At 46.5% G+C, this 22445-nt stretch overlaps 8 protein-coding genes across 8 annotated transcripts; 4 read left to right on the forward strand and 4 right to left on the reverse strand.

The window, feature by feature from the left end:
• Positions 1–1207: 1207 nt before the first annotated feature.
• N7500_008946 (ankyrin repeat domain-containing protein) lies at positions 1208–5106 on the forward strand (the record flags this gene model as incomplete). Its single annotated transcript, XM_056680090.1, has 5 exons — positions 1208–1295; positions 1363–1398; positions 1452–2951; positions 3007–4983; positions 5039–5106. The coding sequence occupies 5 exons, from the start codon at positions 1208–1210 to the stop codon at positions 5104–5106; spliced, it is 3669 nt and encodes a 1222-aa protein (XP_056530462.1).
• Positions 5107–9855: 4749 nt separating this feature from the next.
• On the forward strand, positions 9856–10824 carry N7500_008947 (uncharacterized protein; the record flags this gene model as incomplete). Its single annotated transcript, XM_056680091.1, has 2 exons — positions 9856–9891; positions 9943–10824. The coding sequence occupies 2 exons, from the start codon at positions 9856–9858 to the stop codon at positions 10822–10824; spliced, it is 918 nt and encodes a 305-aa protein (XP_056530463.1).
• A 937-nt stretch (positions 10825–11761) lies between these two features.
• N7500_008948 (RNase H1/viroplasmin domain-containing protein) lies at positions 11762–12113 on the reverse strand (the record flags this gene model as incomplete). Its single annotated transcript, XM_056680092.1, has 2 exons — positions 11762–11978; positions 12034–12113. The coding sequence occupies 2 exons, from the start codon at positions 12111–12113 to the stop codon at positions 11762–11764; spliced, it is 297 nt and encodes a 98-aa protein (XP_056530464.1).
• A 391-nt stretch (positions 12114–12504) lies between these two features.
• On the forward strand, positions 12505–12834 carry N7500_008949 (uncharacterized protein; the record flags this gene model as incomplete). The annotated part of the gene is made up of 1 exon (XM_056680093.1): positions 12505–12834. The coding sequence occupies one exon, from the start codon at positions 12505–12507 to the stop codon at positions 12832–12834; it is 330 nt and encodes a 109-aa protein (XP_056530465.1).
• A 1274-nt stretch (positions 12835–14108) lies between these two features.
• On the reverse strand, positions 14109–14941 carry N7500_008950 (alpha/beta hydrolase; the record flags this gene model as incomplete). Its single annotated transcript, XM_056680094.1, has 2 exons — positions 14109–14468; positions 14525–14941. 2 exons carry the CDS (start codon positions 14939–14941, stop codon positions 14109–14111), a joined length of 777 nt encoding a protein of 258 aa, XP_056530466.1.
• A 1206-nt stretch (positions 14942–16147) lies between these two features.
• On the forward strand, positions 16148–17375 carry N7500_008951 (uncharacterized protein; the record flags this gene model as incomplete). Its single annotated transcript, XM_056680095.1, has 4 exons — positions 16148–16346; positions 16397–16464; positions 16519–16859; positions 16964–17375. The coding sequence occupies 4 exons, from the start codon at positions 16148–16150 to the stop codon at positions 17373–17375; spliced, it is 1020 nt and encodes a 339-aa protein (XP_056530467.1).
• Positions 17376–18048: 673 nt separating this feature from the next.
• On the reverse strand, positions 18049–19879 carry N7500_008952 (glycoside hydrolase family 72 protein; the record flags this gene model as incomplete). Its single annotated transcript, XM_056680096.1, has 7 exons — positions 18049–18173; positions 18225–18504; positions 18563–18780; positions 18838–19581; positions 19629–19654; positions 19707–19744; positions 19805–19879. The coding sequence occupies 7 exons, from the start codon at positions 19877–19879 to the stop codon at positions 18049–18051; spliced, it is 1506 nt and encodes a 501-aa protein (XP_056530468.1).
• A 1491-nt stretch (positions 19880–21370) lies between these two features.
• On the reverse strand, positions 21371–21789 carry N7500_008953 (DUF2406 domain-containing protein; the record flags this gene model as incomplete). Its single annotated transcript, XM_056680097.1, has 3 exons — positions 21371–21480; positions 21535–21618; positions 21672–21789. The coding sequence occupies 3 exons, from the start codon at positions 21787–21789 to the stop codon at positions 21371–21373; spliced, it is 312 nt and encodes a 103-aa protein (XP_056530469.1).
• Positions 21790–22445: the final 656 nt, after the last annotated feature.

Raw genomic sequence — 22445 nt, forward strand, 5'->3', positions numbered from 1 at the left:
ATATACAACAACCGGGGCGCCCCGTTTTATAGACACGTTCAAAACTAATATGTATGAGGTGCAGGACGATTCAGGTGCTCCACCACGTGAATATATATAAGTAGGCCTAGATAGAAAGGTCTTTGCGGTTTTATGTTATTTTATACCTAGAATTGGGTTATACATTTTGGGATGACTGGGTTTTGGGTCGAGACATTCGACCCAAAATGGGGTTTGCGGAAGCCTACTGTATGGATAGAAGCAGTACTACTCGATAACCCTACGGGCTGTCCCGCGGACATACAGTTCTACCGCAAAAGTTTCCATACGACCCGCCCCCCCATCAAATATATATCTCAATCATGCAACTTCAGTAAATCCAACCCACCAATTTCAATTAATTATTACGCACCCATTTTATATAGTAAAAATATATAAAAATATAGGATATATAGGCAATTGACAGTAGTATTTAATTGATTCATTTAATATTTAGTATACCACCCATTTGCCTCAATTACCGCCTCAACTCTGCGACCCATGCTTGAAATCAACCCATCAAAGTAATCCTGACCTAGCATCGCCCATGCCGCGTGGATTAACTCTTCGAAATGATTAATTAGATCTTCTTTGGTACCTTCGAATTTATTAAGGTGCGGATCGAGGCGGTCAATCATTTCTTATCTCTTACCCTTGTTGAGAGTGCCACTAGACCGAAATTGACAACACCCTACTTCGTGTGTTTCGAGCAACTTGATTACTTCTCGATCTGGATGCCAACGTCAATTTTATCCCGCGGGCAAATCACCATAGGGAAACGAGTTGATATCGAATAGTACATTAAATTATTCGACAATGCACGCACAGATACTACATAATATCACTTTAACCAACGATCATTCAAGCAGCAAAGTTGTTGCGAGGTGGACGAGATGTCACTTTCTTCAGTTCCTCATACAAGGTCACACAGCCTTAGGCTTATTGATTGACCACTTATAATAGTGAGATTTGCTGGTCAATATAGATATACTTTACTCTACTCCCAGGTGTATCTTCCGTTTCGGACCCACGACTCCCCACATTTGCTAGATGTTCTTGGGTGATCTGATAGGAGAAGCCGCCAAGGTCCCACGCCCGACAGTCACCTGATCGTGGGGCTGAGCTTCTCTTCCCCCACGTTGGCACCTTCTTTGCCTGTGACAACACCATCGCACACGAGCTATTGAGCATGAATTTCACATCGTTTGGTAGCGAAAACTCAGGAACTCAGGTGGGGATCAACCATGGTCGGATAACTCAGAACTATTTCTCATCTGGTGAGAGACAACGGGAAGCCTTTATCAAGCTAGGCAAAGTTGACTAAAACCCACTTTCGCGGCCTAGACCAACAGGGGACCTCAAAGCAGGATAGAGATAATGGTTCGCATCGTTCCTTACGAGTCAAACATAACTTCTACTCACAATTGTAACAGAGATACTTGAGTCACTGGCGTTCCCGCAGATGCTTGACAGGAGGGATAATATCGAGCCATGCCACACGAATACTTGCAAATGGATTTTAGACCTGGAAGAGTACCAGTGCTGGAAGAACCAGTCCCACGGTCTGCTCTGGATTAAGGGGAAGCCAGGTGCTGGAAAGTCGACCTTGATGGTATTCCTGCACGACAAACTTCAAATATCACAGGACGATCGTCCCGGTATTCGCCTCGACTTTTTTTTCACCGCTCGGGGTACAGAAATGCAACGTACACCACTAGGCATGCTGAGGTCTTTACTGAACCAGATTTTCAACCGCGACCCGACTGTACGCCCTCAGATTCGTGAGATATACGACCGGCGATGTCAACAGTTTGGGTATGGCAAACGTCAGTGGCAATGGTCACAGATGATGCTAGAGGACTTACTAGCAAGTGCCATTTTGACATCAGCCAGCCGACAGCACGTGGTCGTTTTTGTGGATGCTCTAGACGAGGCTGGGGCTACGTCTGCTCAGCAGCTGGCAGGATATTTTCATCGACTTGTTGGTCGCGCCGAGAAAAGGAAGCTATGCATCCAAGTCTGTATCTCATGTCGACACTATCCTATCATGGAAAGTGGCCAGGCTATAGAGATAAAGGTCGAAGCTCATAATCAGCAAGACATTTCCAGCTATATTCAGGATAAATTGACCAAGACAGAGGCCGAAGAGAGCGCCGACCAGAAGATGATGGAAATGCTAATCGAGCAATTAACCCAGCAAGCGAATGGAGTCTTTCAATGGGTTCATATTATGATCCCCCTCATCGAGCGGAAGGTTTCTGAAGGCGAATCGTTTGACGACATCTATTGCTGGTTACGTGAGGTCCCAGCTGGCCTGGAAGATGTTTACGCGTATATTCTGAATGACGTGATAGAAAAGAGAAACCGCGAGCAGTCATTTGTCTTCTTTCAATGGGTATGTCTGGCTGAGCGACCCCTCACTGTGACCGAGATGCGGTATGCTCTAGTGGCTAAGAATGTGCGGGAACCACTATCTCCAAAGAAATGGGAAAGGATCTCCGGTTTCATTGAAAGCAACGAACGAATGCTACGAAGGATCAATGCTCTTTCTGGTGGACTAGCCGAAGTAATCACAAGCGGGGATAACAGTGAGACCGTACAAGTGGTACACCAGTCGGTCAATGATTTCTTGCGTACGAAAGGGCTCAGGATTCTTTGCCAAAATATCGGTATGAGCATCTCGTCCATGAACGAGGATAAGATCCTTTCTCAATGCCATGCAGCCCTCTACCGGTCATGTTTAGTGTATCTTGCAACAGCCCATATTCCGGCAGAAAGTCAAGAGTTAAAAAGAAATAAAGACGACCTTATCCAAGATCATCCGTTGCTTGAATACACCACAGTGAATCTCTTTATTCATGCGGAAAAGGCTGCTGACTCTCGATCCGACATATTTCAGAACGAGAAGGATGTCCTCCAAGGAGTGCTTTGTCGTTGGGTCCAGATTTACAGGAATCTATATGAGTTTAGTAGACTATGCCCCCCCAGAACGCACAACACTGTTACATATGGCTGCTGCTGCCAATCTCATGGATCTCATAGAGCCTGCTGTGTCGGATATCAAGGATGTCGAGATAAGGAATAGAGATGGAGATACAGCGTTACATTTGGCAGCCCGATGGGGTCATGTCACAGCCGGCAAAATACTCCGGAGGAAGGGAGCAGACCAAGTGACAAAGAACTACAGCAGCAAGACACCATTGGTCGAGGCAGCCAGTGGAGGACACATACAATTTGTTGAATGGCTCTTAGATGAGGGCATGAATCTGGACATGAAAGGAGATAGAGGCGCGCTACAAGCAGCTTCTTTGGGAAGCTATGAGAGTGTTGTGGAGATTTTGCTCGAAGCTGGCGCTGATGTCAACGCCCAGGGTGGTGGATACGGCAATGCCCTACAGGCTGCTGTATACAATGGAAGCCCTGAGACTGTACAGATACTGCTCAGAGCTGGCGCTGATGTCAACGCCCAGGGTGGCTACTACAGCAATGCTCTACAGGCTGCTGCATACAATGGGAGCCCCGACACTGTGCAGATATTGCTCAGAGCTGGCGCCGATATCAACGCCCACGGTGGTGAATTCGGCAATGCCCTACAGGCTGCTGCATACAATAGAAGCCCTGAGACTATACAGATATTGCTCAGAGCTGGCGCCGATGTCAACGCCCAGGGTGGTGAATACGGCAATGCCCTACAGGCCGCTGCATCTAGAGGAAAACTTGAGACTATACAGATACTGCTCAAAGCTGGCGCCGATATCAGCGCCCAGGGTGGTAGATTCGGCAATGCCCTACAGGCCGCTGCAATTAAAGGAAATCTTGAGACTATGCAAATACTGCTCAGAGCTGGCGCTGATGTCAACGCCCAGGGTGGTCACTACAGCAATGCCCTACAGGCCGCTGCCGCTACATTCAATGCAAGGCCTGAGACTATACAGATACTGCTCAAAGCTGGCGCCGATATCAGCGCCCAGGGTGGTGCATTCGGCAATGCCCTACAGGCCGCTGCAATTAGAGGAAATCTTGAGACTATACAGATACTGCTCAGAGCTGGCGCCGATGTCAACGCCCAGGGTGGTGAATACGGCAATGCCCTACAGGCCGCTGCATCTAGAGGAAAACTTGAGACTATACAGATACTGCTCAAAGCTGGCGCCGATATCAGCGCCCAGGGTGGTAGATTCGGCAATGCCCTACAGGCCGCTGCAATTCAAGGAAATCTTGAGACTATGCAAATACTGCTCAGAGCTGGCGCAGATATCAACGCCCAGGGTGGTTACTACGGCAATGCCCTACAGGCCGCTATCGCTACATTCAATGCAAGGCCTGAGACTATACAGATACTGCTTAGGGCTGGCGCTGATGTCAACGCCCAGGGTGGCGAATACAGCAATGCCCTACAGGCTGCTGCATACAATGGAAACCTTGAGGCTGTGCAGATATTGCTCAGAGCTGGCGCCGATGTCAACGCCCAGGGTGGTGAATACGGCAATGCCCTACAGGCTGCTGCATACAATGGAAGCCTTGAGACTATACAGATATTGCTTAGAGCTGGCGCCGATGTCAACGCCCAGGGTGGTGAATACGGCAATGCCCTACAGGCTGCTGTATACAATGGGAGCCCTGAGACTGTACAGATACTGCTCAGAGCTGGCGAAGATGTCAACGCCCAGGGTGGTGAATACGGCAATGCCCTACAGGCCGCTGCGTTTAGAGGAAATCTTGAGACAATGCAGATACTGCTCAGAGCTGGCGCCGATGTTAATGTCCAGGGTGGTAAATATGGATCACCTCTTTTGGCGGCTATCCATGAGGGCTATGTTGATGAAGTTCAAATTCTTCTACACGCTGGAGCTGATCTACTGCTTGCAGATGAGCTCGGCTGCACTCCTCTTCATATTGCAGCTTCAAGAAACATGCTCCAGATATTCCGTCGGTTCCCACAACTAGCGTCAGCACTCAACAACCGTACTGACTTATTACAAACTCCTCTACACCTGGCGGTCTATCATGGTCACATTAGTTTTGCGATTGCCCTTCTCGATTCTGGTGCTGATCCTTCCCTCCCAGATGGTTATGGCCGACATATAATGGACTGGGTATCCAATCACGAAACCTTACTGCAGGAAATACATAATCACTGCTCAGATTTAGTATTGACACCTCCTGAGAGCCAGCAGCTAACTGTTCATCGATCAATTTTCGAACTCACGGAGTCGCTTCCATATTCCCAACCCGAGTCTTTATGGCCTCGTTTGCAACAATTAGGCCGCTATTTCTTGTTTCTTGGCCAATTGGACAACGCGCGCTATCTGTTCCAACTCCATCTGCCCCGGGATGCTTTCTCCAAAAAAGATATCTGGCAGATCTCCTGCAATATGTGCCACCGGGTTATCACCGGGACTCGCTTTGTATGCAGACTGTGCGCCTGTATCGATCTTTGTTCCTCCTGTGTACAAAGATACCCCTGCCATAGCCAATTGCATCCAAATCAAGAGCACGAGGTCTTTGAGGTGTCTCATGTGCCCGACCAAAACACCCAATTCACCGGGCTAGTGTCAGAGCGATTCAGAGATTTCTTGAACAATCCTCTTGATAAAGATCTCGAGAAAACCACTGATCAATCTGAGCAAGAGCTATTCAATGATTCCATATTTGCTCTGGCGCTGAGGAAGATAGCTATAGCTCCAAAGGCTGCTTTCAGCTTGGTCACAATCATGTCTGGAATTATCTTCGGGATTTCAGCTCTTTTATTAGGAGCTTGGTATTTCATAACATGTTAAATTTATTTCATATTCCCCTTGTATCTTAAATGTTGTGGTACATATCATCCAATGACAATTGTGTTCTTAAAGTGTGGTGGTATATTAAAACATCTTGTTTTATACTCATGGCTAAGTACGTTTTAGAATGACTTATGTCAAGGAGATGCGATGATCTGTTCAGCAATGTAACCACACACACATAATTTATTAACGCCGGGCGGCTGAGCTGAAAGGTCAACTATCACTAATCCACGGTATATATATGTTTTGGTATACTCCGTGCCTCAACACAGCCTACACAGTAGTTCCTTCGGCATTGACTTCTCAGCTTTCAATCCTATGGTTAGACCCAGACTTGGCAGTCGCCCGCGGGTCACTACCAGGTCTAACGGTACTATTTTACGTACCTTAGGGTATCATTCTAAACTTAGTGAACTAGGAAAAGTCATTAACTAGGCCTAGAAGCTATACCTTAACTCCATGCGTAGCCTCTTATACCTGTATATCTATCTACTGAGGATCCCTAACTACATTGTTTATTTTATACAGGGATGAATATACTCGCTCAATTCCTAGCGACACTCAGCTAATCGGTGGTGACGGGTATGGTAGATTCATTACTTGCCAGTCTCACCTCTCGAGCGCAAAGTCCCAGGGTCTTTTTTTCCCATACATCTTTGTCAACGACGCGGATCCCAACCAAAATCCGCTGCAGTCGTTTGGGGAGAAGGATCTCAAGTATATCAGCATAGTGGCAAAAATGTTTGACCCCAAGGAAAACATGCAAGAGCTGCAGAATCAAGCCTAATTTCTTTCGAAACAGGCGTGAAAACTGAGTAAAGCATTGTGGATTTATACCGTGCTTCAGCTGGAATTACATCTATTTTGATAATTCTAACCATATATCAGTCCACGTCATACTTTTGCCATACTTTTGACGGCGCCACACCATCGAAGTCGATTAGTTCGAGCCCTTTGATAAGTCCCAGCGAGCCCGCAGAAGGAGCAATTGTGAACTGCTCGAATGGGTTTAAATCGATGTCTTTGAATGTTTCTTTGAAACGAGGTATAAATGCTGCTCGTTCAGACATACACGGGGCGAGTCAAGACTTGCCAGTTGATGTCTCCTGCATTCCTGGGCCGAGCTTGAACTGGCTAGTGCACTCATCAATGATTGACACGATGAGAGTGGGGTCAAATCCGGCTTCCATCTGATCTTCCCTGTTTCGGCGTTCGGCTCTGCTCACGATAGCAGACGTTTTCCTTTGATATTGCCCCGGCTATTTTTGATTTACATGTACAACAAAGACCGATGATATATATTAATGAGGAGCAGGCACTCTGGTTTCCTCTTAGGCTCGGCTCTTTCATCCGCCATCTCAGGCTAATATCTTGGCTCTGGGACACTTTTCAGGTGCAATTTCCCGTCATACAAAATATATGGTCCTACTTGTGGGCATTGTTATGAAAAGGCCCAATGAAGTTCGAATTGTACAAGTGCAGCTAGACTTGCCCAGAATGCCATAATGTTTTTGATTTTAAATTCACCATCTCAACAGAGATAAGATTCAGAGTGAAGGCTAGCCTATAAGCTTTTCTCTTCCTGGGAGATAGTGTGCTCCCAGGAAGGCAGGACAAGAATACTCAAGACGTGAACATTCACACCGTTTCCCCCTCTGTGTCACTGTTGAACGGTGGTGATCGGAATTCTTGACGGACCGTATCCATTTGAAAGGCTCACAGAACTCCTTCATGGTAGCAGAGTGGAGGGCTAGTCAACCAATCATAACAATTGTCTCCGAGATGGCATCGCTACTGGTGACTGTTGAAGATGCAGCAAGTCAACCTCATAGAAAATTCCAGTACGTTTCAAACTCTACGTTTCTCTTGTTCCTATCTCGCCTATATAATTCTACAAACCCATTGACTAAAACCTGGGCGGCACTGACAACATAGATCTACTATCGAATTTAGATCTACGGGGCATCAATACGCCTCATGAATTGTTTGATTGAATAATATAACGCTGAACATCAGGACTTTGCGCAATTTGAGAAGAGAAGCTAAACCACGACGCGAGATGTCTCAATTTGGTGATTATCTCAAGCGGCGCTCAAGCGGTAGCCACTTAACCCGAAGTGAAACACCTCCGCGCCATATTATGTGAAAGATATCATGTTAAGCCTTCGAATCGCCTTTGGAATTCTGTCGTTTAGGCTTCTCAGGGTCCACATTAGATGATTGGTGTTCCCTTGATTTTGATCCAAAGATTCCTAGAGGCCAGATGCTTTGCTGCCCTTTTAGAACTTGCGTCAGCAAAAGAATTGGTACTCCTATACCGAGCTTCAGCACGCCACCTCGGAGGCTCAAGGCTTAGTCGAACCAATTTGTAAGTAGGCAAGCAGCACTCAGCATCCCCCATCTCTTTCAATGCAGATGTATAAGCATGATTATCTGGACCTTGTTGCAAAATCCTCGGAGCATCGATTGGCTGTTGATGTTCAACCTTGATGCATGGCCTCTCATTGATTTGCTTTGATTGGTTATTCTGCCCGCCTGACGAACTCATCGGAGACCTGACATCCTCCTCAATTTTCCGTCGATTGCAATTCAGATAGTCACAGAGAAATGCCCGAATAGGCTCGATAGACACGGAGGTCTTCGGAAAGCCTTGACTAATCTGCGTTCCGATATTGCAGAAGAATAAAGTCGCCGCTGATGCTGATGATGCGTCACCAGATAGTTCAATATTGAGCCTTTTGCAGAATGTCTCGTACGGAAGCTTTTTCAAAATCTCTGCTTCACGAGTTTCCTGTCTTGAAGTTAATTACTGATTACAGGATTGATTATAAAGCTCACCTCTGTGGTGGAACCATCCAGTTGTGGTAAGTGAGTGTATACCCATAAGCCAATCTGCAACTGAGACCATCTAAAGCCAAGCAACTCCAGCTTAACCCACTGGACTGAATCATTGGGTCAAATGTCAGTGAGGACAAGTATGAAGAATGAAGAAATTGCTCACCACTTTGATCGGAAACATCAGACATCTTGAATTGACCCGCTTCGCTGTAGACTCTGCCCTTGAACCGCCATTGTACGCCTACTCTCCTGCTTTTATATGAAGGCTCTCATCTAATTTTATCTTTAAGCCGCAAAAGACACGTCATGAGTCGCCGTATCATCTCACCGTAGTATGCATGCAACCAGCTGCGCAGTGTCAAGGCCTCCCTCGTCTTTGCTTGCAACCGAAAAATTATGATAACAGTCTACATGTGCCTCTGTATCATTTCGCTATAGTATGCATGCAACACGCTGCGCAATATTCAGGCCTCCCACATCTTTGCTTCCAAGGCAGAATTTCTTATAACAGTCTACATGAGCCGCTGCATCGTTTCACCGTATCCTGCATGCAACAAGCTGCGCAGTGTCAAAGCCCCTCTCATCTTTGCTTCCAAGGCAAAATTTCTATTGCCAGTCTACATGAGCTGTCTAGGAATGAATATCCTCATTATCAAGTAACTGCGAAGGTCAGGTAGAATTGCATATGCGGCACTCGAGGCATTTATGCTCATGCAAATAAAGTCTCGTGTTGATTCAGCCTCAAACCTCAAGCTCGGTGCAAAGAAATATCTTTTTGGCCCTTTTTATTTATTATTTTTTCAATGCTTGTCTCTATAAGTATCAAGCAGGCACGTAAAAGTTTCTTCGCGCCAGCCTTCTTCGCACCAGTTTGAAAACATGATTCAATTAATGACTCAGCTTCGGGATCAATTTCTGAAATGCAAAGATTTCATACGACCTCGCCGTAGCCGAAACTACCAAGCTTCATATGGACCGGCATTCATTGCTTCTCAGATGGAGGAATCTGCAAGCATAATTGCCGAAAATAGGCCCATGTTTGAACTTGAAGCACGCAAAGTGCTAGAATCCTTGGAGATGGAGGGCTCGCATTACTCATATGATCTAGGTGAAGTTCAAAGCCAAGTCCTGATGATGATATTGCTGACACTATACGTCAGACCAATTGCTTACTTTGAGGGTTTGGAATGAATTTCTTCAAAAGAAAGTCAAGGAAATGAAATCCATTACCGGAACCTCACCTGAGCTACCTGTAAGTCGACATGACTCATTGGGTTTTGGCAAAAGACTGAACCTCTTCTAGGAGATGAATCGATTGATTTTGAAGGATTTTGACGTCATTGGCGCTATCAATCAAATGACCATCAATGATCCACACCTGAAAAGGCCACTTGATCAAGTGAGAAGAGAGTCGCTCTTCAAAGCCCTGAGCCTACTGCTCAAAAGCGAAGCCTCGGATGACTCAACTGTTGCTACTTTGTCACAATTTTGTCGATACCGTCATGTCGTTGATCCCAGAGACGAACGTCTTGAAACTGTAGTGAGCCCTGAACAGCATTTTTCTCAATCTACCTCAGTCACAACGGTTCGCCAACCCCCAAGCGACACCCAGAGAAATACACAGCAGATTGATGAGGGGCACGTCGAGTCGGGAGTGAGCTTTGAATCATCTTCGTCCCAGTCTCCTTCATCCCTGCCGGGCTACCAATCGGCAAGCGGTACCCAGGGAAATACAGAACAGACCGATGAGAGGCACATCGATTCTGGAGTGAGCTTTGAATCATCTTCATCTCAATCCACTGCAGCCCTGCCAGGCTATCAATCAGCAAGCGGTATCGAGGAGGATACAGAGCAGACTGATGAGAGGCACATCGATTCTGGAGCGAGCTTTGAGTCATCTTCCTCCCAACCTACTTCATCCCTGCCAGACTACCAACCGCAAAACATTCTTCGGTGGACTGAGCAGCCTGGTGGAGAACACGCTTATACAAGTTACTTGAAAGAGTTCGGTGATTCCGAGGGCTTCTTGCCAACCTACACGTCGACTAAATTATCCCACTATCCTTCGCGGTGGAGAGTTGTTGCCCAATATAGAGGGTTCAGTTCTTTTGGGGAAGCAATTTCCATAAGAGCTGCAAAGCATTTAGCCTCAAAGGATCTATGGATGCAATTGCATGGAGGATAGGCTGTCCTGAGTTCGTCCCACTTATGTTGTTTTGCTTTTTTGCCCGTCTTTTTAGTTCATCATAGCATCATATTTGATACGTCGTCTTTCAGGTTATTTTATAGCTTGGGTACAGTGAGCTCGATAGAAACTACTGCGGGGGCCGTATGCTTTACCGCAGATCAGAATGCAGGGTGAAACGCATGTATAAATGAAGGCGTTATATAGCAAGATGTTTATGACTTGTAATGACTACCGTTGATTTGAAAAGAAATTTGCGATTGGTGTGACTGCATCCGGAAATCGAAGAAGCGTCGCTGTGAGCGGGTGCGATGAATGATAAAAAGGAAGATAACGAGACGGCCGTTGTATCTAATGGCAATTTTGAATATAAAAAGACCCCCTTCTGTGCTGTACAACTACGTTCGCCAAAATAACCATCGATAACCCCTTACAGTCTGTCGATTGAACATAGGATCGTGAGCTCGTGGAGATTCTCGAGAAATCGGAGACAAAATCTTTACAACTTGGCTTGAAGGCCATACCATTGCAGGTAGGAAAGCTAGTAGGATTGAAGCCCCTTTGCGGCCTCAGTTGCCCCATCCCCCTTTTTCCGGGGGGACCACATATGAATGATTCAATTCCGAATATGATCCTTTACATTCCATTGTTCCAGCTTTGATAGCAAATTCTCTTCCAAATCCATATCTGTTTCTCTCTTCATCAAAATCAACGCTGGATCCGGCAGAAGGCCTTTTGGCATCCATCCATCGTTCAGCGCTTTCTTAATTGCCCAGCACCATACCTCGGCAAATGAATCGTTCCAATCTCTAAGGAACTCTCGAGCCTCAGATTCGGTATGAAAAAGTTGGTGACATGCTGATTTGAAGTCCTTAACTGACGTTTCTGCTGTCCTAAAATGGTCAGCCATATCTACGACTAGATACAAAAGGGCCTCTTACTTCCAGTCCCTGAACACGCCAACTTTCGTGCCATACGCAACAGCATAATATTTTTGACGAGATTTTTGACTGGGTGAGCTTTTTGCGGGTTTGAGAAACGTCTTGTAATCCTCTATTCCCTTTTCCTTCAAGGAGTTCTGTGCATCTTCCAGTCGTTCAAATGATCGAAAGTCTGCACCATCGAAACCTGTCACCTTAGGGTGTGCATGACCCCTAATATAGTGAACATTATTAGCCTGTATGCCGAAAATTTGGCTCACCAACTCACCAAGAAGAATAGATAGTTGGCTGGTCTACACGGCCTCTATAGATAACATAGACCTTGTTCTGATAAATCTGCAATCCCATCTTTAATGGAAATTGTTACAAGGAGAGCAAAAGTAGAGATTGTGTGTAAGAAGCGCTAGTGGGATTGACTGACGAAAGACAGCGACTATACAGGCAGGCTATGTGAGTCATGTTAGAACTGCACCCCCAATCATGATTGACCTTTCATTGCGCAATCCTCAATCGAAATTCCGGAGCCATAGCCGGACGCTGCGCCCAATGCTGACACGCAGACAGATGTAAGCCTTCGAAAATAGCCTTCTGAGTAGTGTGTCGTATTCATGTCCGACTTGTGGAAGGACTGCCAATTTCGACGGGGACACCGATCTCACAGATTCAGGCCGCACCTACACCGTCTCTTACCAGGAGCTTTGGCCATCTTCCGACGAATAATTCAACGAATAGAGAAGCTATGTCTTATCAGGAGAACCATTGTGCACGGCCAAAGCAAGACCAAGGTGGCGCAGGAATGTGTCAATTTTGCGCAGGTGAGGGACCACGCGGATTCTCCCCTCATAACGTTCAGAGCGATCAGCGGGCAAAGTCAATGGTTTTACTGCAGCACGGGTATGTCGGTCGATCATGCGGTCTAGGCGCTAGGCATGGCCAACTCGAAGCGCGGACGGTTGGAAACAGGGTCGCCGTGGGCTTCTACATGCGTGACGCCAAGACCAACGAGCGGCTTAAAACTGGCGCCCTAATTGGCCCTGTTCACTTTCCAGGGACGTACTCAATCCAATGAGGTGCGCGCATGTATGTACAGCTCGTATTTGTTTTGAGAAACAAGTTCATCATCTTTCCTGATTGCAACATCATGATCAGTACGGAGTACATATGAAATCATAGGGTGAGGCCGATTTTTCCTGGCCAAAGACAATGACCGGTTGCTGATGTTCAAAACTATCACAGTCTCGCCTCGATTTCACCATACATTGCCGCATTGGCGGTACACGGCGGCAGACTCAGACCGCTATATCCAGATCAAGCGTCAAGCCAACGGTGGCCAACGCAATGCATCCCGTATCTGTGTGCCAATAATGAATATATTAATTCAATGTAACAGTGGCCCTGGAAAAAGGGCTCGGAAACTTGAATAGCAGTCCTGGTGATGCTCTAGCTTTGACTTCTAAGAGATCATCATTCTATTCATGGCAAACTTCCGCAAATTTGTAATTGGGGAAGAAATATCTCTCACTCCAAGTCACACCGAAACGTGAAAAATGGACTTGTCTCTTGAAAGAAAAATGCAACAATACCAGGGTATCCGCGAAAAGCCCTCTATTTGAACAAACCATATAAAAGTGTGATGCCGAACAATGGACTTTGGTTTTCCGACGAAATTACAAAAATCATTCTAAAGTGCTCTTTTACATTATTACCGAAAGTTCTACAGAACTACGCGGATTCAAAGTATTGGCTAATTTTGAGCTTCAGTGCCCAAAGACTTATTATTCGAGGCTCGGAATACTAAAAACAGCAGGAGTTCTTGTTTCTTGAAATTGCCGATCATTGAGACTAGATCACAATTGAGACCACCCTCGTGAGGACTGCCTCAATGAGAAGATTTGGGGAAAGAAACCCACGTAATTTGTGGCCACGTTTCAGGCGGGTATCTCATCCAAGAAAAAAGAATGCAACCCCATCTATGCACACCTATTACGAACATTCAATAGAAGATTTTGAGGGTTCCAGAAGAAGCGCTCGGCGTGACGAGCGTCAGCAAAAACGTAAGCCGTTTCAGGGTTCTAAACAGAGTCTTGTTGCTTGCAGAGTATTCATCTTATACCCATTCTCAACATGTGCTCGGAAGCGACTGAAAATCACCAGTGGCGCCACTTGAAGCATCTACGAACAGTCGCCCAATTCACCAGAAGATAATTCGCTAGGTGTATCGATTCCGTTTCCTCCCGGCATGACCTTCCAGAAATCAATTCATTGCACCATCAGATTACATTGATGCATAGTGCCTATAATATCCGATAATGATCCAATTCTTGCTGTGGTGGACTATTAAGTCTAGTTTACGACAATTCCACTCTGCTGTCGACCCTCTTTCAATGCAATCTCTAACCCATCAATCACCTTATCTGGCATACTCAGGAAGGCCGAGTGAGAAGCATCGACATGGTAGGTCACTGGGTTGCCTAGGGTTTCAGCAAAGCTCTCTTGTACAGACAAGGGGATAGCTGCATCCTGGTCGCAGAACAGATACATGCTAGGCATCTCATGCCAAGGCTCATGCATCGCCGGCTCCTTGAATGCCTTGAGCGTGTGCGGCTTCAATTTGGAAATAGCCGACTGCTGCTCTTCTGGAGACATGTCATTATAGAATACGGTTTCTTGCTCAGAGGACCAACAATAACCATCCTCGGAGCTCTATATTTCGTTTGTCAATGAACAAATCCGGGGACATACGAAGATATACCACCCACCTTGACGATCATCCAGGGAAGTAGATTTCCGCCCAGCATGTCCATTAATGATTTGCCCTTTGGTGTCACAAATGCAGCCAGCCACACCACCATGAGTACACCGCCAGAAAGACCGGCTTTGCAACGCTGCGCGTACCCCAGGCCCTCGACAGCCGCGGAGCCAACCATCCCACCATAGGAATGGTTCACCAGCACAACTTGATGGCCAGCTTCCACCATATGCTTGAGGACAGCATGGGTGTATTCAATATCCGCGTGCAGCCCCTGGTCTGGAGAGCAAGCGCCCACGGAAGGAGTGGAGATGGCTTTGGTTGCAAGTCCACGCTTGTGCATCAAATCCCGCACAACGTCGAATGTGTCTGCCGTATGCCATGCCCCTGGCACGAAGACAAAAACCGGGTTCTCGGTCATGGTCATCTTGGGGTTGAACTTGCAATTGTTGTTTTGTTGAAGAGGATTGCAAGCAGGTTTAACCGGGAATTGGGGAATCAACAAATCCCGCTGCAATGATCATCCTCTCTTTATACTGAACTGGGCATATTAACCATTGACCCGCATTTGCTCTACACGTGGAAAGGTTGGCTCTTTTGATCTATTGTTGTAATTATTTTCCCCGAAGGATTTCGGTTGTTTGACGCCAACGGTGGAGCTCGGCGGAGACTCGCCCTACTATAGGCTCCCCCGTGTCTCTAGCCAAAACCGTTGGAGTGGCCGGAGATTGCGCCAAAGGGCTCCGATTGGTCCTTGTATGGGTCTCCACGCGGTAGTCGGCTATAGCCAGCCATCGCCAGCAACTTTCGACAGTTGTGGTGAAGCCCTGATCCACTTTGGGCTAGACGGACATTCCACCGCAGGGATTGAAGAAGGCCATTGTTCTTCTATTTCATTTTTTTCTGGTTTTAAGTTTTTCGTGCTGATTTAATGGGAAATTGACATGCAGATCATATGTCATATGAAGAATTTGTATCCCGGAGTCCCCAGTTTCCTGCCATCTACCTACTCCAAAGTGGTAAAAGAAAAAGAAAAGAAAAAGGGGATTCCTTCTCCTTCCAAGTAATTATGTCCCGCCAAGTCTGCTATTGATTTACAGATTCAAAGATTGATTAGAACGAAATTGACCCCCTTTGATTTGATATGAATTGCATTGTGATGTTAAGCTTACACGACCTTTTTATAGCCTCGAGTCTAAAGAAGCATAAGCGTCATGATCCCTGCAACTAACCCCTGCACATAGATTGATGGGACCTTAAAACAAAGAATAGATCATTGGATATTCGGGTAACTGAGGAAATAAAGAGAATTCCCCAATGCTAAGAAGCTAACAGACCCCAGCCCTATTTTGTGATCCACCAAAACACCTCGAATTTCGCTGCAGACTACTTCGTACTCTCCATATGCTGTAGATGCCAATGACATAAAAAGAATTTAATTCCTCACACTGAACCGTTTACCCATTTTGGGTATACGGTCTGTCGCTCAATTGTGGATAACCATGAATCCTTCTGACAGGTGAAAGGTGGATCTTCTCTCTGGTTTTGGGGGCATGAAAGAAATCCATTCTCTTTAAATACACCCGTCGTTCCATTTGCAAAAGATGTTATTCTTTTTGCAGGTGCAAATAAAATGACCACAATCAATGCCCAGGATAGCTACCAAGGGTCCTATCGGGCCGGGACAATCGCCATGACTGTCCTGGGCATCGTGTTTGTCATTCTACGGTTTTTGGCACGGTGGAAGAAGTCATTAAAGCCAGGCTTGGATGATTATATGATCATGGCCGCTTTGATTCCTTTCTTAACTCTCGTTGGTTTAATGCTAGCATGTGCGTTAGGTTTTCCCTTGATTTTGGATTCTAATACTAATTGTCAATAGTAACTAACTATGGCATGGGACTGCGTTCTGAGATTTTGCCCATGGAAAATATCATGATGATTGCAAAGGTTCAATTCGAAGATCAGAGCATGAAACTGGCACCTCCGCTAATCTCTATCTAGCTCCTGGTGGTGTTCGAGTGCATTTATGTCACAACGATAGGAGTCACCAAAGTTTCTATCTTGCTCATGTACTGTCGCATCTTCCCTACCAAAGAGATCCGGACTGCCTCCATGATCCTGGGTGGGATATCGCTCGCGTGGGTCATTGCTATCATTTTCGTGAGCATCTTCCAATGTACTCCGATTGCACGAGCCTGGGACACACGAATTCCCGGTACATGTATCGACCTCAAAGGCTCGTTCATTGGAAACGCAGTACCCAACGTTGTCACCGATATCATCATTTTATCTCTACCGGTGCGAGTGGTGTGGGGACTGCACGCAAGCCTCACGCACCGGCTGTCTGTAATCGGAATATTTCTGTTGGGTAGTTTGTTAGTATACCTTTTCCCTTATCCTTTGCTGTTGTCTTCCAACAATAGGCTAACTAGAATCTTCCGGACAGTGTCATCTTCACCAGTATATACCGCTTCACTACCCTATTTGATTTCAACCCGGCGGATATCGCTTGGACTCTCGGAAAGTCCTGCACCTGGTGTGTCGTTGAGTGTTCAACGGGCATTATCTCTGCCTGCATGCCGACCCTGCGCCCGTTGTTCATGATGATTTCCTCCAAATTCTCCAGCCAGTCTGGTACACAAAGAACACGAACCACAGATGTCGAGAACTCCAAAGGTTATGAATTGGACAATTCCGCCCTACGACCAGCTGACGAGCCACGTAATAAAACTAAAACACACCTGGATGTCTCCCACGCTGATGATTCGTCGGGGGATGAGGTACCTTTGAATTCTATTCGAGTTCAGCGAGATATGACATGGCAAGATTCGAGTGGTAATTCATTTCATTTCAAATAGATACTTTACCCAATGATATATAACAAGATTGAAATCACTTTCTTAATCAAACCGTTGAACAATACGTTCCAGGAATAATTAAAAATTCAACAAAGATCGAAAGCTTCGGCAAATATAGGTTGGAAGGGTCGATTCAGAGGATTCCACTTGCTGGGCCTTACTCAAATAAAGCGGGTGAAGCATTCCAGGCTTCTGCAAGTTGATAGAAAATCCATTTCAATGATAACCTTCTAATTGCGCAACCGATCGGTAGAGGGCGGAGTTACCCGGATGAAAGACAAAAGGTTCAATTGGTGCTCAGCTTTGAGTCGATTGACTCCCACTATGACTCTGCAGACGTCAAGTTTGGCTTTATACCTACACCACATTACAATTGATAACAATTTATATATCGACGTATGTGTGCAGTTTGAGCATCGGAATAAATTATGAACTCGAAAATTGCAAGTTGCTGAGAAGGTCAAAAGCCGCGAACAAGTGGTATACAAATCAAATTCAATAAGATGTCAACTTCGTTGAAGCAAGAATAATCAAAGATGTGAGCAAAGCTATGTCCTCGCGATGTCAAAGATGCCTTGCTCTGAGCTTTATGTTCAAAAATGTCGCAGGAAATAAGAGAAAACAGACACATGGTCCAAATGCGAAGAATATACACGAATGAAGGTGATCTCAATTACAGAGCGATCATTCCAACACCCGCCAGGAGTGCGGTGGCAATGTAGGCAGCCACCTGGAAAGACCCGAACGACGAGCTGGAGTGCATGCTGATAGCACCGCTGCTAGATTTGGTCGCCGAGGCTGACGAAGAAGCAGAACTAGAGCCGGAACCGGAGCCAGAGCTGGAACTACCAGTGCCAGTGTTCTCAGTAGAGACAGTGCCAACCCCAGCAGTTCCAGCCTCCTTCATCTGGGCAGCGCAAACACCCGTGGCCTTGATGACTGACTTGACCGTTGCAGATCCGGCGAACTTGCAAGCATCAGCGGAGCGATCCTGCTCAACATAGTACTTGTTCAGAGCAAAGGCCAGCTGCTGCTTGGTCGAGCACATGCTGTAAGCACCGTACTCGCCGGTAGTGGCATTAGCGGTCAGTCCGCTGCAGTCGGTGTAGCCGCAGACGGTGCTGAAGAGCTTGGAGTACCTCTTTGAGTCGAGGCTTTCGGCGACCACGCAGGCGGAGGCATCGTACATGCAGTCGCAGAGCTGGGCATCGGCGGCAGGGGGTAGAGGGGGAGGCCTCGGCGGCCCACTTGGATCCGACGGTAGGGCAGCTTCGCAGGGCGGTGTTGGTAGGAGTGTAGGAAGCCTTGTTGACACCAGTGGGATTGGCCTTGGCGATCTGGCTGGAGTAGTATTTGAAGTCGGACATGGTGCTGACACTGGTGCTATCGACAGCGGAAACCAGACCTACGAGCCTGAATCAGTAACGTGCGCATGTATGCGAGAAAGAAATGGGTTTCTTACCGTAGTTGTTGGCCTCCTGGAAGTACATGTACACAATACCACCGGACCAGACCTCCGCCATAGTATCGCCATACAGGGCCTTCACCTCGGTGAACTCGCGGGGCTGGACCTCGTTGCAACCGTACTCGGCGAAGAAGACAGGGACGCCGTAGTTGGCAAACTCTTCGGTACGATCCTGGTATTTAGATTTCGCGTAGGTCGATTCACCACACCACGAGTAGATGTTGTATCCCCAGAAGTCAATAATCTCATCGGTCTCTCCGCAATCGAAGTAGTCGGCCATGTTTGCGCGGATATCGGACACATCGGCGGTAGCGTATCCAACACCCATAGGACGGTAGCCCTTCTTCTTGATGTACTTCTTGGTGTCACGAACGGCAGCCTTGACGAAAGCGCTGGCATCCGAGGTAGAGACGGTGTTGGAAACTTCATTTCCAGCGAAGAAACCAATGGTGTTCTTGTACTTGGCCAGTTCGTCGACAACGCTGGTGTATCGGGCGAAGAGTTCGGTGTCCCATGTAGGATTACTTCTATCGATGGATACTGTGGGGTCGGATAGATCGGAGATGACATAAATACCAGCATCCGACAGGAGCTTCATACACTCCGAGTGATCAGCCGAGGCGTTGATGGCGTAGGTACGAATCACATTGGTGCGCAGCTTGGCCATGATAGGGACATCACGCGCACAAGCGACGGGGTCGGCTAGAGGATCAGTGTAGCTATTGCTACCGGTGCTTTCCTCTGTGGAAGGTTAGTCGAGGTGTTGAGTGATGGCATCAATAACCTACGTTGATAGGCAACTCCACGCATGAAGCTGTTGTTGTCAGTCACCGGATTCATGAGCACGCCGGAAAATTCGGACTTACAACTGAGTGTCATTGCTGGAATAGAAGAACTTGGAGCCCTATTGATAGACTTAGTACTCACGATACATAGGGTTTCCATACATGTATAGAGATCATACCTTGATAACGATGGGGTCCAAATCGGCAACAGCAACCCCGGCTAAGGTTGCCAGTGCCACCAAGGAGAACTTCATGATTGTGTTTGCAGGCTGCAAAGATAGCGAATGTATATAGTTGGAATAATTGGATGCAAAAGAAACAGAGAGAAAATCAAGTAGTCAAACGAGTGAAGAGTGAAATGAGAAAATCCAAGATGAAGCCTAGGGGGGGAACCATCTTCAAATCCAGATTAATAGTTGAGACTAGTCTCAAAATAATTTCATTCTATCTAATAAAACACAAAAAGGACGCGTATAGCCGAGCAAATAAGCCCAATATGGTCAAGTGCTTTGAAGCCATCATTCAATAGGTTTAGCCCCGACGCCATGTCCATTTGGCGCGGAGCTGGGTTCTCAGAAAAGCATTGTTAGGGCTCGAAAGGGGATACTTTTGTGTATTCCGAGCGAATCATAATAAAGCGATGAACGGAGATGAACCGACTCCACGCACTTAATGGAACTTGGCTTTTTACTGTTTACGATCTGCAAAATTGTCTATTCTTCAGTTCCCTGTGAATAGGCAGCCATTTAAAGAGATCTATGCTCCATACTATCTCTATTAATAGTTCCATTCACTACACTCCCTATGCAGTACTGTTCAACCCCCTAAAAAAAGTGAGAACATCCGGCTGACATGGTGGGGCTCAGGATAGCGCCGGCACTTGGCCCTTTTTTTTCGCGAAGACTTTTCTGTCAAAGATCTAATTTTATTTCACGCTAGTTATTTTGTGAGTGATAGTCTTCTCTGACGGCATTGCTTGGTAGGAGTGTAAAACTATCTCTCAGGCAACTGCGAGACCTCGATGTTTTTCTTTTTGATACTCCGTACACAAATCTATTTATGGATTTATGTACGAAGCACAATCTCGATATGTACATTATTCCTGTTGTGATTTGCATAAATTCCGAAGGTATTTGTTGTTCAATTTGAATATGAAAGAATAATAGACTGATCGAAATGTGTTTCAACGGAGAGAGAATATTTTAAGCATCTATATAGTTCGGACCAGTTCGGTCTAAAAAGGGATCTGCATGTCGATCGAATCTGCTTTCCGATACCCGACTCCGTTCTGTACAAGGTCGCAATATCAGAGTCCAGTCAATGCTTGGGCTACTATTGGCTGATAGAACTGGTATGCGATCACCTATGCATCTCGTGAAACCCATGGCACAATTCTTTGTAGCCTTTCTTCGCGATTCGCCAAGTAATAAGCACGCTTTGGGATCGGGGACAGTTTATCAGGCCTATACCTGCATTTGTCATGGATCTTTTGAGTAATTCAACATATTTGTAAGTTCAATCCCGCCACTTCTACAACGTACTAGCTCTATGGGAATGGCCATCTGGGTTGATAAACTGCTACACCACCAGAATAGAAGATGTTCCAAATAAAATAGCTTCAAATTGTGATATGCCCTGACTCCATTAAACAATAATTATACACCCCCCGTGTTCGAATTGAGATTGGCATTAAAAAGCGTTCCTTCGTTTCGTCCTGGTGTAACCATCTGGTCTCAGTCCATCCTTCAAATCCGTTGCTGTTTGCGATGGGCGTCGATGGCTGCATCAAACGATCGGATAGTGTCGAGCGGGCGCTCAAAGCGGCTCCGTGTGGGGTTGGAGATATCGGGATCCGCTGTCGCTAGGTTAACATGCAGTTCCCAAGAAAGTTCATTGTGTAAAAACTTACTGATGAGCTTTCCATCCCGGTCCTTGTGCTGGATGCTTCGTAGTGAGAATATATCCCGAGATCCAGGTTGGAGGTTCACAGCGGCTGCTTGTCGTCAGTGGATGTCCTTTGGTTCAGACGGCTCATTGGATACTTACTAGGTTCTTGTTCATGTAGGGCCATGTTAGGGTCAGCCTTGGTATGAAGAGACGTCTTAGGACTGTGGTGCGACTTGACCGAGCCAGAGCGCTCGCTAGAGGCCAAGGAGGACGGCATTATGGGATATTCTGGACTGTGGGAAATGATTTGAAAATATGTATCATATATGAAAAGTAGTGAAAACCTAAGTAGATAGTATGCCTAGCAGTGTGGTAATCTGCTGTGAGGCGAATCCAATCCTATATATTTCTTGTCGCGTTTGACATGTGCGGACGTTGGAGCGCTAAGAATAGACGGCCTTTCTCGAAACATCAAGATCACGCAAGCCGTGGCGACACCTGTGGATCAGTTGAGATCATGATTGGGCCGATCGTGATCGGCAACCAGACGCGACTCGTCGCTACAAGGCAATCTTTTTATGACGTGAAGGGGTCCATCCGGAACATTCTCAATGGCCAGACGAGCTTCTGTGAGATGCTCAGCAGAATGCTTAGCATTCGTGTTGACCAATCCTAATAAACGACCAGCTCGGGGGCCACGCAAGCCCGGTGGCTGGCATCTTGGCCCACTCCAGCCGTTTCAGGCACCCGCATGGATTCCCAGGTACGTACCCGTCTACGGAGCACGGAGTAGTTTTATTGCATTTGAGTAAACTTACTTGATCCAGAAACGTGTCTTAATGTAGAAATGTGCAAAGGAAGTAAGGAATTGGTCAATTCGATGCACGGAGTTTGACTCCGTGCACACTATTTACGATGATCGCCGGTTTTGAA

Source organism: Penicillium coprophilum, assembly GCF_028826855.1.
Source record: "Penicillium coprophilum strain IBT 35676 chromosome Unknown utg000005l_segment0_segment0, whole genome shotgun sequence".
Lineage (NCBI taxonomy): Eukaryota > Fungi > Ascomycota > Eurotiomycetes > Eurotiales > Aspergillaceae > Penicillium > Penicillium coprophilum.